The sequence below is a fragment of the Elephantulus edwardii genome, unplaced genomic scaffold (assembly GCF_000299155.1).
Source record: "Elephantulus edwardii isolate Elephantulus edwardi_28Jun2011 unplaced genomic scaffold, EleEdw1.0 scaffold00091, whole genome shotgun sequence".
Lineage (NCBI taxonomy): Eukaryota > Metazoa > Chordata > Mammalia > Macroscelidea > Macroscelididae > Elephantulus > Elephantulus edwardii.
Window position 1 is genome coordinate 2296360 of NW_006399841.1, and position 13445 is coordinate 2309804.

The 13445-nt window shown below is 48.0% G+C and overlaps 2 protein-coding genes across 6 annotated transcripts in view; one reads left to right on the forward strand and one right to left on the reverse strand.

Annotated features, from left to right (window-relative positions):
• Positions 1-4637, forward strand: part of LRRFIP2 (leucine rich repeat (in FLII) interacting protein 2) — an 81521-nt gene extending 76884 nt beyond the window's left edge. For all 4 annotated transcript variants that reach the window (XM_006890599.1, XM_006890600.1, XM_006890601.1 and 1 more), the window contains 4 exons: positions 1056-1176; positions 3357-3436; positions 3999-4103; positions 4527-4637. In XM_006890599.1, the coding sequence (XP_006890661.1) occupies positions 1056-1176; positions 3357-3436; positions 3999-4103; positions 4527-4637 (417 nt within the window). The remainder of the gene's footprint in view (positions 1-1055; positions 1177-3356; positions 3437-3998; positions 4104-4526) is intronic.
• A 2992-nt stretch (positions 4638-7629) lies between these two features.
• MLH1 (mutL homolog 1) overlaps positions 7630-13445 on the reverse strand; it is a 44353-nt gene continuing 38537 nt past the window's right edge. Inside the window, exons 16-19 of one of the 2 annotated variants that reach the window (XM_006890603.1) lie at positions 9371-9535; positions 8803-8895; positions 8294-8407; positions 7630-7814 (exon numbers count right to left, since the gene is read on the reverse strand). In XM_006890603.1, the coding sequence (XP_006890665.1) occupies positions 7647-7814; positions 8294-8407; positions 8803-8895; positions 9371-9535 (540 nt within the window). In that variant the 3' untranslated portion in view covers positions 7630-7646. The remainder of the gene's footprint in view (positions 7815-8293; positions 8408-8802; positions 8896-9370; positions 9536-13445) is intronic. The other variant, XM_006890604.1, reaches the window with a different exon arrangement.

A 13445-nucleotide genomic window follows, 5' to 3' on the forward strand; every position in this document is an offset into this window, starting at 1 on the left:
GGAGCAAAGGCTGGGGCCAAGAATAGCGAGAGCCTCAGATGGGAGGAGGACCAGAAGGAGGTCAGCCGCAGAAAAGGTCCCCAATTTAGACGTGCATTGAAATTGCCAAGATCTAAGAGTGTGGTGAGAACTGAGGAGAAGGGTGGCAGTCAAGAGAGCTCAAGGTTCTGACTCGGAGCTGGGGTTTTGCAGGAGGCTGGTGAACAGCTTCACACCAGCAGTGGGAACTACGAGGACACCTGTCTTTTTTGTGGGGGTTCTGTTAGGACTGGGAAGAGGGGGACCCCCAGCCTCTCTTTGTGAGGGCTGCAGGGAAGCGTGTTTTCAAGGGAGATCCATGGTGATCGAAGACAGTAAAGGGACTCTCCGAGCAGAGACTGGGAATGGAGGGCTTTGATGCTGAGACTGCTGGCTCCAGTGGGAGTTTCGGGCATGTGTCCCGGGGGAGAGCTGGACCCAGAACGGGAATGGTCTGTGCACGTGGACTCCCTTTACGCCGGTGAATAAGGCAGATTAACTAGCCAGACTTTCCAGTTATTTTTGTACCCAAAATCATGTCTAAATAAAAATTTGAAACCTATCTCTGAAACGAAATGTAATATGTAAAAAACTCTGTTGCGTCTAAATAAAAATTTGAAACCTATCTCTGAAACGAAATGTAATATGTAAAAAACTCTGTTGCCCATGGATTTCTCCATTTTTAATACAAATAATACAAATAAAACTCACAACACCCCAACCAACCATAACCCACCAAAAAAAGCTATTCCCAAACCTATACAAAATACGACTCTTGAGCATGGTGCCTGTTTTAACCGGCATTTCCTCCTCGGAGCAGCTCGTGGGTTCACCTGCTCTTCTTTGCCCAGGATGTCACTCACTATGTCACCAAGGCTCTTTGCTCCACAGTAGACACAGAACAGACTTTGAAGGAATGAATAATTTGTGTGGCTGATCTAATAAGGGCCTGCCTTTTCCAACCCCTTGGCCGTAGAGCCACGCACCCCCTTATTTCAGGTCCCAGATCTGCTCATGAGCCTTTACTTCCCTTTCAGATTAGAAAACTGAAGCTGCAGTTGGAGGAGGAACGGCAGAAGAGTTCCAGGACTGACGGCAGCGGGGGTGACCTGACGGGGCTGCAGAACGGCTCAGACCTGCAGTTCATCGAAATGCAGAGTAGGTCCTGGGTGCAGGCCGGGCAGGCTGCGTGCAGGCTGGAGCCCCAGTAGCACAGGCAGGCAGAGACAGGCAGAGGCTTTATATACCCTAGGGGCTGGGGCACAGGCCATTGTTTTTGCCTCTGCTGGGTCAAGCAGGTCCTGGGAACCCTTCATTAACAGTGAAATGCCTCTAACACCTCCACACTCCTCCACACCCACACGTCAACGTGTGTAGAAACTCCTGTCCACATGACGCAGCTCCTTCTCACAGAGACGAGCTTGGGGGCTGTTGGAGTTTTTTTAATTAGGTAATGCTTTTCTGATAATTGGGATTGAAATCTTTGTGCATTCCCCACTAAATAAATATTCAGATTTATGTTACATAGAAGAGCCTTCTTGGTTTAAGGCTTAAGAGTTAGTGTTCCTCTGTTCTGTTAGGGGTCAGTCAGCATTCCCTGACATTATTTTTGGTTCTCAGACCGCTGTTTTGATATATTGAGGTAGGTGAAGGAAGGGGCTTGACCAGAGGCCTGATGGTGATCTTGACAGCAGAGAGGACGTGAATCTGTCCAGTGGTCACTGACAATCTTAGGGAGAGACGAGTGGTCGATTTGAGATTGGTCCAAAGCAGTGAGTTCAACAGGGTTGGTACTCAGGGAGGGTGGCTGGCAGTTACTGGAACCGCTCGCTTGGGCAGCTGCCATTCCAGGCCTCATGCTGGCAGAAGGCAGGGTGAATGGAGTACCAGGCTAGAACAGAAGGACCATGGGCAGCACCGTGGAGGACTGAGCCTGCCCGGGAAAGACAAAACCCGAGCCAGGAGAGGGCTGCGAACAGCATTTCCAAAGGGACTTCAGAACACCCACGAGGTAGTTGAGACTGCAGTTCCTACTGAAAACAGGAAGGAATGAGTGATTTGGAGAGTGAGGAGGAAACAGCTCATTTGGTAATCAACATGTGACTGGAAATAAAAATTTATAAAGATCTTGAAGCTTCTGCTTAAAGCCAAGGAAGGTGATGGTTAACTGTCCCCTTGATTGAAGACTGCATGTACTGTTCGAGCTTTTCTGTTTCCAGGGTTAAAGTTACTTGTTAGGTTATTTGACTTTTCCCTCTGGTTAGTTGGCTCCTTTGAGTCTCTGGTTTCTTCTGTCATTTCTGAATTTGGGTTTAGGTGAAGGAATTTTTGTTTTCCTTGTCATTTTCTACTTCAGCAGTTTAAGTCATTTTCCTTGTAGGTGAGATGTATATTTCTGTGTGTACATCTACCCATAAGACATTACTGTTGTATGTTATAGAAAATCAGTTCATGCTACTTTAGTTCAGGAAATAACGAAGGCTGCACTCTGTGTAAAGCACTCGAGCAGGCATGGATTCCAGGATGTTCAGGCCAGGGCCACTCTTCTTGTGTGTATATAATGACATTAGGGAAGTGAGATAATGCCAGCCAGAGATTACAAATAAAAAGCACTAAGCCTAGTGGCAAGAAGCTGTGCTGCAGTCCTGAAGGCACATGGTTCAAGGCCACCAGCTGCTCTGCGGGAAATGGATGGGCAGTCTCCTGTGTGATTAACTTCCTCTGAAAACCCGCCAGAGGGTCAGCTGTGGCTTGATTCTGACACAACAGCAGCAGGGAAAGAGCAGTTTACGCCTACAAAGGAGGGAGGGAGGGAGGAGGTGAAAAGTGGGCATTACCTTGAGAGCGAAGATGTAATCGCGGAGAGGAGCGGAGGGCATGCAGAGTGTGGACCGGGCAGCAGCAGACCGTGGGGCAGTGGTGGTTCAGGGCTGGGTTCAGAGAGACCAGAGGACCCAGCATGGAGTTGGCGCTCTCTGGGCCTGAGGTCTCCGTGGGCCTGGGGTCTCCATGAGCCTGGGGGTCCTGGGGACTCCGGGGGTCTGGTGTCGGGCAGTGCTGCAGCACAGGAGGGTTTCTTCTTCCCCATTCCCTCCTTCCCTCATAAGGAGTGAGGAGTGAACTTTTTTCTGACTCTTGATCCAGGAGGACAGTGTTGCAGCCCAGGTGCTAGAGCGTCCTGTAATGTCACCCAGTCAGTGTCACCTGTGCAGCAGCAGGTGCTGTGGGAGGTGCCTTTGGGATTTGGCAGCCAGGACGCCGAGGCCTCTTCCCAGCCGGGGTGTCTGAGGACTCAGCTCCACTCTGAGAGGTAACGCCTTTGTCCTTTTCTCTTCCAGGAGATGCCAATAGACAAATTAGTGAATACAAATTTAAGCTTTCCAAAGCCGAACAGGATATAACCACTTTGGAGCAAAGTGTAAGTACTTTTGTATGGTACCAAGTAATTGTACATTTTCTTTGGAAGACGCCTGCTTCCGGCAGGTAAGTGGCTGGTCCCATGAGCCCCTAGGTTTCTGTGGGCTGTCTGTGCAGTTAGATCTCTGCAAAAGCCAGCAGAGAACACCTCCAACCTCACTCCAGCCTTTTGTTTTCTGTAAAGTGTAGGTAACCATAACTAGGATTCTATCTGTTGTTGATGTCAAGAAGATGGTAGTTTGTAACAAAATCCCTTATTGCCCATTTCAAAAAAGTTTAAAAATGTTTCCATTCAGTGAGTCTCCTACAATTTAAACAAGATGGTTATCATAAAACCTAAGATGGGAAATTGGCCCAGTAAAGGCTCTGCCGCCGTGACTCTCTCTGGGGACGTGCCTTTATTTATAAATGGCAGCTGAGTTCTGAGAGGGCTCCGACTCCCCTAAGGAATTATTAATGTTGGCTTCTGGGGATGTGAATGACTCGGGCCACCATCTTGACTGTAGGAGACCGTTAGTTGTTTCTTACTGCCCAGCACCAAGGCCATGTTCTCGCGCTCACAGGTCAGCCGGCTCGAGGGCCAGGTGCTGAGATACAGGACCGCTGCCGAGAATGCGGAGAAGGTGGAGGACGAACTGAAGGCAGAAAAGAGGAAGCTGCAACGAGAGGTACTCGGGCTGATGGGCCGTTGGGAGCACATTCCTAAAAAGAAAAACTCCTGTGGAAGGAATTCTTCTGGTGCATGCAGACTTGGATACAGGTCTCAGCAGTAAGCGCTGTCACTTTGTCCTCTGCATGTTGCATGTGGACCTGCATGGTGACAGCATTTACCTTTGTCTTGGTCAGTGACATAACCAGAAAAAGGTTACCTACTTTGTTACCCATCAGTTCAGTGTCTCTGACTCGTGGATTTCCTTCCTGTGATTTAAGCAAACCCACAGACGATCTTCGGCGTTACTGTCTATTATCGCTGTAACTGACGGAGGCCAGGCAGGCCGTCACAGCTAGTGGGGCTTCATTCCCAGATTCGGGGAGGTGCAGGGGTGCTTTGATTCAGATCACGTGACGTGACTGACCCCTTCCTCCTCCAGTTACGAACAGCGCTGGACAAGATCGAGGAGATGGAGATGACCAACAGCCACCTGGCCAAGCGGCTGGAGAAGATGAAGGCCACCAGGACGGCGCTGCTGGCCCAGCAGTGAGGCCGCCGTGAGGCCCGAGGGCCGCTCCTGGAGCCCTGCCTGGAGGGACCGACTTCGTCCGCTGACCCAGCTCTGTACTGTCTTAGTGCTGGCGTCAGGACAGCCACCTCTGTCTTTTATAATTTATGAGAGAATGAAAACAGGTTTGAATCTTCACAAATGAACACTTTGGATCTTTTTGTTTATAGTTTGATTCTAGACTAGAGCCTGGTCCATGCCGTTTTCATTCTTTATTCCTGTAATTGTAGAATCAGGTTTTCTCAGCATTTTTTCCTAGCCACCTCAGCGACGGGGCACCCCAAGGCCTCGGCGTGGCTCCCGGGACCCCAGCCCCGAGCGGACCTTGAGAGGCTCCCCGGAGACGCCTGAAACCCAAGTGCCTTCTCCATGCTGCAGTTCCGAGTCCGTGGTCTCCAGTGGTCAAGATGCCTGCCTGTCAGATAGCCTCTCTACTAGTGAGCAGACTGTTCACGGGTGTGGAATATGTGTTTCACTCAAATTTCTATGTTTGGAGAAAAAAGCCTTTTTTTCCTTTTTTTGTAAAATATTTAAATTTATATAAGATGATGTTAGAAAAGATATGGGAAGTGTATATAGAACTGGCTTTTATTGGATGGAGTAGGGAGACGTCCAAGGCCTGATACTCTTAAAGTAAGAGTAGGGTCCATCAATATTAACTGTGCTGTACTTCATCAAGTATCCCATCTGCTGCTTCTGTGTGAAAATAATGAAACCTCGAATGAGCCTAGTGAGGGAGGGGTGAGGAGGCGGGTGCGAAATCTGCCTGAAGAGTCTATTAAACACCCATTTGCTGACCGCCGTTAGCTGCTGACACAGTCCTTTTGTTACAGACGCATTTAAGTCAGTCAGCGGAACCCTTCCTTCCCTGCCGCCTGTGCTGCTCTCAGGTACACAGAACTTCCTGTTTGGAAGCCCTGTGGGCCAGTCCTGTGCAGCTGCAGAACCGACCTCCCAGCACAGCACAATCCTATTACATAGAAACATCTTCATTTTCCATTTAAAAATAAAAAAACCATTTTATTATCGTGCTTTAAATGAAACTGCACAGAAAGGGAGTTTTCCTTTCCAGAATTCACACACAGCCTACACCGGCCATTTCCACAGTGTCGGCCCTCGCCCCGTTTCACCCTGTGCGCTCAGCGTCCACTCACCCTCTTCCCTGTCCCTCTGCCTTCTCATCTTCGCTTCTGGAAAATGCCTATCGTGTCATCCAGTTGCCTGGTGGAAGGAGCACCTTCCCCACAGGTGTGTACACACACACACTCTCTCTTTCACATGAACACACCACGTATGTAGGACTCTTTGTTTCATGTGGTTTTAGTTGTCTTTGTGTTTGTCTATTACAACCCAAAGTTGATTTGGTTTCTTTCAAAGGAATTTTATTTTTCAGTGACCACTGTAAATATATTGTTTTGCCAACTGTCTTGCAGAATTCTCTTTGGGTAGAAGGAACTGTCTCCTTGAAGAAAGGTACCATCCACATGCAATAGCCCTCCACTGACTCTAGCCATTTTGCAGGCTTTCTGATTTTTTTTGCTCAGAATTAAGTTCGATCTAGGAAGTGATTATCTTTCCTTTAAAATCTTGACACAGAAAAACTACTGGTAAAAATCTAACAAATCAAAGACTTGTAAGGTAACCAAACTAATTTTGAAACTAGATGGTAAAGTTAATGGAAATATCTAAAAACTATTTCCCCCTTTTAAATAATTTATTAGTCTATTTAAAAAAAATATGTAAACCAGTCTTTTGAACTTGAGCTGATTTCCTGTAAGGTTTTTTTTCTGGAAGTAGCAACATTTGGGTGAGTGTAATGAAGCTATTCTGAAATGCACCTTCTGCTAGCAGCCCCATCTGTGTCCAGCACATTGTGTGGCCCAGCTGTGAGGTGTGGAGAGCCCTCCTCCCCTCCTCACCTGTGCCCACTCAGCTGACACTCCCCCAGACCAGGGGCTCACTCTCCTGAGATCTCCAGTTCTGCATTTTTTGGTCAGTTTGGTTAGAACCTGTCTTACTTGCTTATGTGACACAGAAAGTGTCTACTTAGGGAACATTCATTTCCAGGTTAAATGGCCAGACTTCTTCCCAGAATCTCCCAATACCACAGGCATCATTGCTCCCTTCGGCCGAATGCCATAATCCTGCTCCTGCCAGCAACTTTAAACCAGAACATCTAGAAATGTCTTTTCTTCCCCAGCTGTAGAATTGACAGACATTAACAAAGTGGGCCAGCTTAAAAATGTATGGCCAGTTTCAGACTGGGTCAATACTATTTTCTTTGCTTATAAAGACACTAACAGATTGTAAACCCAGACTTTCTCCATAGTTGGTATACCTGAACTTGTCGTTTTTAAGTGCCATCGCGTCATAGGTGACTCATAGCGACCCGACGAATGAAGGTCCTCGACACTTGCGTGCCTGACTTTCATCCTCTCCAGGTTCATAGGGTTTCTGGAGGCCAGCTATTACGGAAGTGGATGCCACTCCAGCTTCCAAGCTTGTTTTAACCAGGGAGCTCCACCAAACACTGTCCACCGTGGGTAACCATTGATGCATTTGACACATCAGTGTCACAGTGTTCAGCTTCACAGCAACCACAAGTTACCACTGTACAGCAAGTGGACACACCAGGGCTATACAACCTAGAAGACTGTTAGACCAAAACCAATGAAAAACAGGCCCAAGAACCTACATAATAAATTACTTACCACCTGTATTTTTAAATCATCCCTCGGGGGTGGGGAGGAATCCGCTCACAGCATGGTCCACAACATCTTCAAGGCCTTTTAGAGAACCTCTTCTGATGCCCAAGGGGCTTTCAAACTATTTGTGGGATTTTTCAGTACAATTAAGTAGACATTAAGTTGGGGTACTTTTGAGAATTTATTCACCATCCAACATGGATGAGAGGAATGGAACGAGTAAGGCGGCAAATACCAGGCCCCGATATAGAGGCAGGACAGATGTGGCCTCCGTCAGTGACCGCATTTAACACCTCTCAAAGACTCTGTAGAGATCAGGCAGGTTAGCAAGCTGCAGGATGTTGCCATCTTCTGTAAAGCGCTTAGGGGGTAGGAGGTGTGAGCGGAAGGCTTTGTAGATGACGTGCTCCACGGTCCATTTCCAGGGCTTCGGAGCAGGGCCAGGCATGTCGCTCTGGAAAAAGTTAAGATCTCATCAGCCTCAGACCTCAACCCTCCAGATTCCCTGTCACATCCCAGTGGACACTGGCTGCCTGGCTGGCGTGTGGGGGAAAGTCCCTGGTACCATTACTGGAGTAGCTGGGATGTGACATTGGCATGACCTTACTTTACTGGTGGGACCCTGCCAGGTGTCAGGGAAGACAAAACCAAAGAGGCTGGGGACAGTGAGGCAGAGTCGGAGGACGGAGGCTCCTCATTTACAGGCTCACAGTGGGAGACATCGCCCTTCCAGGCCTGTCCAACTCCCAGTTTGAGGTCATTCTGGAAGGACCTTCTCATCAACAGAAGATACTGAAACTACTAAATACAAGTGGAGCACGACAGAAAAGCATGTAGGTGGCGTGTAATCCCAGAGTTCTGCAGAAGGACAAGTTTCAAGTCTGTGCTGTGGGCGGGCCTGCCGGTGCCGGGGTGCCAGGGAGCGTTACGTACCTGCAGGCCGGACAGGGTGGATTCCTCGCTCATGTACTGCTTCCGGATGGAGTAAAACAGGGCACATTCTTTACTGAGGCTTTCGAAACATTCCTTTTCCTCATCCCAGTTCACCTGTTCCAAAGAGAGAAGGCAGTACTCAACCCTATTGGTCTTTAAAGAGATAGTTTTTAATTGTGATTTTAACGAGTTTACAGAAGAAGTAAATTTTCATTCTTTCATTGTTGCACATTTTTCCTCCCTCGTTCTTCCCCACTTTTATTTTTTAATAATATTTTTGTTTCTAAGTAGAGGTCTACTAAAGGAAAACCAAAAAACCTTCAAAAACTCCAACCATGACCTCTAGCCTGAAAAGCTGTAAATTGTGACTTCTGAATATTGCTGAGGGGCTGGGCGTCCTCAGCTCTGTGACCCTCTGGTCTTGATCACACCAGTCAAGGCTGGGCTGTCTGCCGCGTCCCTCCCATGCACGCCTGTCCTGTGTGCCGAGGACAGGCCAGGTCACTTACCTCAGTGGCGAGGCGAAGGATGAAGATGGGCAAACCCTCCAGAGGCGGCACGTAGTTGTCAATCAGGAGGGGTAATCCTACCAGGTTCCCTTCCTGCTCAGGGGGGACAACAGAGAGCTGAAATGCCGTGGTTTCCCCAGCGATCCTCTACACCTTGTTCCCACGCCTGTTCCCCGGGCCTGGCTGCTGCACTCGGCTGGGCACTGAGGGCGAGAGCTAAGCTCCACAGGAACTGCTGTCCTGATGTGGAGCAGAAAAGCTGCTGCATCTGCTCATTTTCCAAAGCGCATTATCAGGATGGAAGATCAACGGGCTCCGAGGAAACAGGAGACCAAGCGCCTTGGAATAACTCATGACTGGTCTTCCGAGCCTGGGGGGCTTCAGCTCTCCCCCGACAAGGCCCTTCACCCTGGGGACAGGAATGGGCGTGAGGGAATGCCCGAAGAGGTGTGTAACCCTGAAATGCAGATGGGGCTGGGCGGTGCCCCTGCGGACCCAGCCGCATCCTGATCTTACTGCAGCTGAGAACTCGGCGCTTCTCTGCAGACTGAGGAAGCCCGGCTCTCACCGTGTCAATTTCCAGGGAGAAATAGTCGGCGAGCATCTCGGCCTTCTTCTTGAGGAACTCCACGATGTACTCGGCAAGCCCTTCCTTGGGGCCGTCGTCCTCGGTCCAGCCGCTCTCCGGGCTGTCTAACGCGAGCATGGCGAGCTCAAAGAGGGGCGCTGGTTCCTGGGGAGGGCAGAACGGGAGGCTCACGTGTGTACGGGCCCCAGGACAAAGCCTCGGTTCACCACGTGCCACTGACAGACCAGCAGGAGTGCAGCCTCCCACGGAGCCCTCTCTGCCGGCTCTGCCCAGCAGATCCCCCGGCCATCGGCGCCCGCCTGCCCCTCAGTGGCACCAAGGATGGGATGGGTAGAAGCCTGGCAAGGTGGCACTTTCCTTTCGTGTAACCTTACAGACGTGTTTCTAAAATTCACCTGACCGATTATTCATGTCTATTATTTCACTTATCACCAAATGACGAGGGTGGAGTTAGTTAAATGAACCAAGTGGCAATTCACGTGAGATGAGGAGGAACACTTCTTGGGTGAAAACTGTGAATAAATGTTAGATGGCGCCCAGTCTGCGAACTAACAGCACCCATGTGACAGGGCAGGGCAGCCCCGTGGGCGTCTGTCTGGATAATCTTCCAGGACAGACCTCCATGTCTGTCTCCTGCAGAGTTGCTCGTGGGTCTGAACGGCCAGATTTTTCTGTTGCTTGCCAGGTGCTTCGGCACTGCACCACCAGGGCTCCTTGATCAAATAATGTGCCTAAACTAGCTTCATTTCTCCTCCCCTGAGAGTGGTGATGGTACATATTTTACATGTGTCATAAACTCAGAATATATACTTTTTTATGATACAGGAATCAACAAAAGGCTATAAAAATAGCAAACATTTGTACATCCAATAAAGAGCTTTAAACAGATCAAGGAAAAACTAACAGAACGGCAAAGAAAAATAGACAAAATGTATAATTAAAAGCAAAGCTGTCTGTAGCCAATTACTAATTTAACAAGGACAGAAAATCTGAATGTCCCCATCAACTTGAAGTTCCCAGGTGACAAATGTCTGAATTGTGTATAATCTGGAGTTGTAAACCATTCCCTATAAAGCCAATTATATAAAAATCCAAGGTACATATAATAGTTTGTAATAACACAGAGTGCTGTTTTATGAGTGTCAAAAACATCATTACTGCATTATGTTACAGATGTTCTAATACTTTAGTGTACACTGTATACTATGCATTAAGGGAAGCATTTGACTGGCAGACAAACTGTATCTTATCTGCTGACTGTCTGGACCCACAGCTGACCTTCCGCTAGGTTTTCGGCAGCAGCTGCTCACAAGGGAGGAGACTGCCCATCTTCCTTCCATGGAGCAGCTGGTGGGCGTTCAAAGGGCCATAAAGGCAGAGCACAACTCACCTGTATTCCAGGGAGTGCAAGAACTTAACATTTACAGAACATTCTTGTCAGTGACAATGAAGACAGATTCTTTTCAAGTGCACATAGGACCCAGATAAAACTGTATTGAGGGGCTCAGAATGTGTTCTCTGGTCACAATTAAATTAGTAATTAATAACATCTCTGGAATATATCCAAACAGAACTGAAAACATCTAAGTAACCTATGGGCCAAAGAAAGAAATCAAAAGGGAAACTAAAGTATCTTGAACTGAATGAAAAGGAAACCATAATACAGCAAAGTGGTGAATGTGGCCCTTTCAGCCACCAACAGTCTTTTGACTTCCAAAAAAATGACTGGCTGAGATAACACATGTGACCCCCCCCACCAAGGGGACAGAACAGCATTGCTAATAATGCAAATAAGGTGAGTGGGACCATGCAATTAAGGTGTATGAAGTCCAAACAGAAAAGGTCAGGCTTGTCACCTTCCTAGGCTTAAAAACAGCAGAGGGGCCATTAACACCATCAAGAAAGATGAGCCAGGAGTGGAGCACGTCTTTGGACCAGGTCCGTGTGCTGAGAACCTCCTAGAGCCAGGAGGTGGTGAGGAACAGTAACAACAGAATGCACGAGCTGGTGAGAAGTGAGAGGAGGCCGTGAGTCCAGCAGAGAAGCAGCAACGACAGAACCAGGGACCAGCATGGGATGGCACAGTGGCCCTCTAGCCCATGGAGAAAGGCAGCTACAGTGGGCATGCCCATCACTCCAAGAGAACAAGAGTGTTAAATACCTTCAGGCAGGAAGCGTGGTGAATTCTCTGAGCACTTGGTGGGATCAGGCCTGCTGACCCACAGAATGAGAGTATCATCGGGCTGAGGCTTCCTACTGGCACCTCTGGGCACCTGGTCATGAAGTGCTGCCAGTGCAAAGATACATGGTTCAAATCCCCGCTGTTCCACAGGGGGGAATAAACCTCCTGTGGGATTTACTCCACTGAAAACCTACTGGGGGGTCAGCTAAGCGCTGTCAGCACTCGCTTGAGCAGGGAGGGGCTGAGGGAGAGGCCTACGTGGACATGCTGAGAAGCTGACCAAAGACCGCATCCTGAGTTGTTCCTGATCCTCAACGATAACCTCTTGCCTCTTGCTTCCCTAGTAAAGTCCACAACTATTGTCTGTGAGTTCTGTGCGGCCACTGTAGTAAATTATCAAACCCAGCAGATGAGCAAACAAACAAACAAAAAAAAAGAACAACCCAGCAGAAAGAGAAACCACTGGTAAGTTAGAGTCCACATGTTTGGCCTCCACCTCATAGGAATAAGCCTTCAGCTGACACTAATGGTGATTCCTCTCCCGTGGAGTTAAGTCAGCTGCCCCATGTGGTACCATGTCTATAATCAGGGTTTAGGGGATGTTGCTTAAAGCAGTGCTTGTGTTAATCTATAGCACTAACACACGTAGAAAAAAGGGAATCATTTACACTCATGTCCTCAGCTTCTACCTTAAACTCAACGGAAAAGAGTGACATTAAAACCAGAATAAACAGAAAACAATCAGAGTAGATATTAATGAAATAAAGAAGAAACAAAAGTTCTCTGAGATGATAACTCTCTGGCTAGAATAAAAAAGATGCAGATTACCAATATTAAAAGTGAGAACAGTTCAATCACCATAGATCTACAGGTACGAAGAGGATACTAAAAAAAAAAAAGTACTAGGACAACTTTATGCCAATAAACTTTAAAACTTGGGGGAAAAGGACAAATTTCTTGAAAGTCGCTGCTGAGTGAGCTCTGGTGGCTTAGCGGTAAGGGACTGCGGCCGTGGGAGGAGGACGGGCAGTCTCCTCCATGCAGTTCACTGCCCTGAAAACCCAGTGGAGGGGCGGCTGTGGGCTGTTCCAACTCGATGGTACACCCACCACCGCCAACACCACCTCCAGAGTTCACTCCTGACAGGGACAGCCTGAAGCTGTTAGAAAAGATCGTTGAAGAAAGCTCTCCAGGCTCAAATAAGTGGCATCAGTGGTGAACAAAAATTCTAAAAATAATAGCACTCTACCCAAACTTTTCCAGAAAATTAAAAAAATAAGTAACATCTGGAATGGAGTTGATGAGAATGTTCAAACATTATAAAAAGTGTAACCAATGTCTCTGAAAAACGTGTACTAACTCTTAAATGGCAACCTTCACTGTGTAAACTTCAGTTAAAATAAAACTGCTGTTGAAATCTGACAAACAACAAACGGAAAAAAGAAAAATGATCATTTGAAAATTCTTTCCAGCTAAGGGAAAGCACAGGACAAAACAAGTGCTCCTCATAAAATCTCAGAAAACAGGTCAAAAAGGGAGGCTCTCAATCTGATAAGAACATCTGTGAAAACCCACAGCTTGCATCATCCTTGATGGAAAAACAACTCGATGCTTTGCTCCCCTCGCCCCCCACCCCAAAGATCAAGAACAGGTCTTCTCACCCCACTCACTGGTGACGGGTGGTTCCTCTCAGTGCAGACAAACGAGAGAAGGAAAAGTCATCCACACGGAGCACAGATGAGATGATCGTCCAGGCAGAACACCTGATGGCTTCTACAAAACTGAGCTCTCCAACTAGCCAGTTTAGCAAGGCTGCAGGATGCAAGGTCACTGCTGACCCAGAGGCCATGCTTCCCTGGCAGCTGAAGCCCA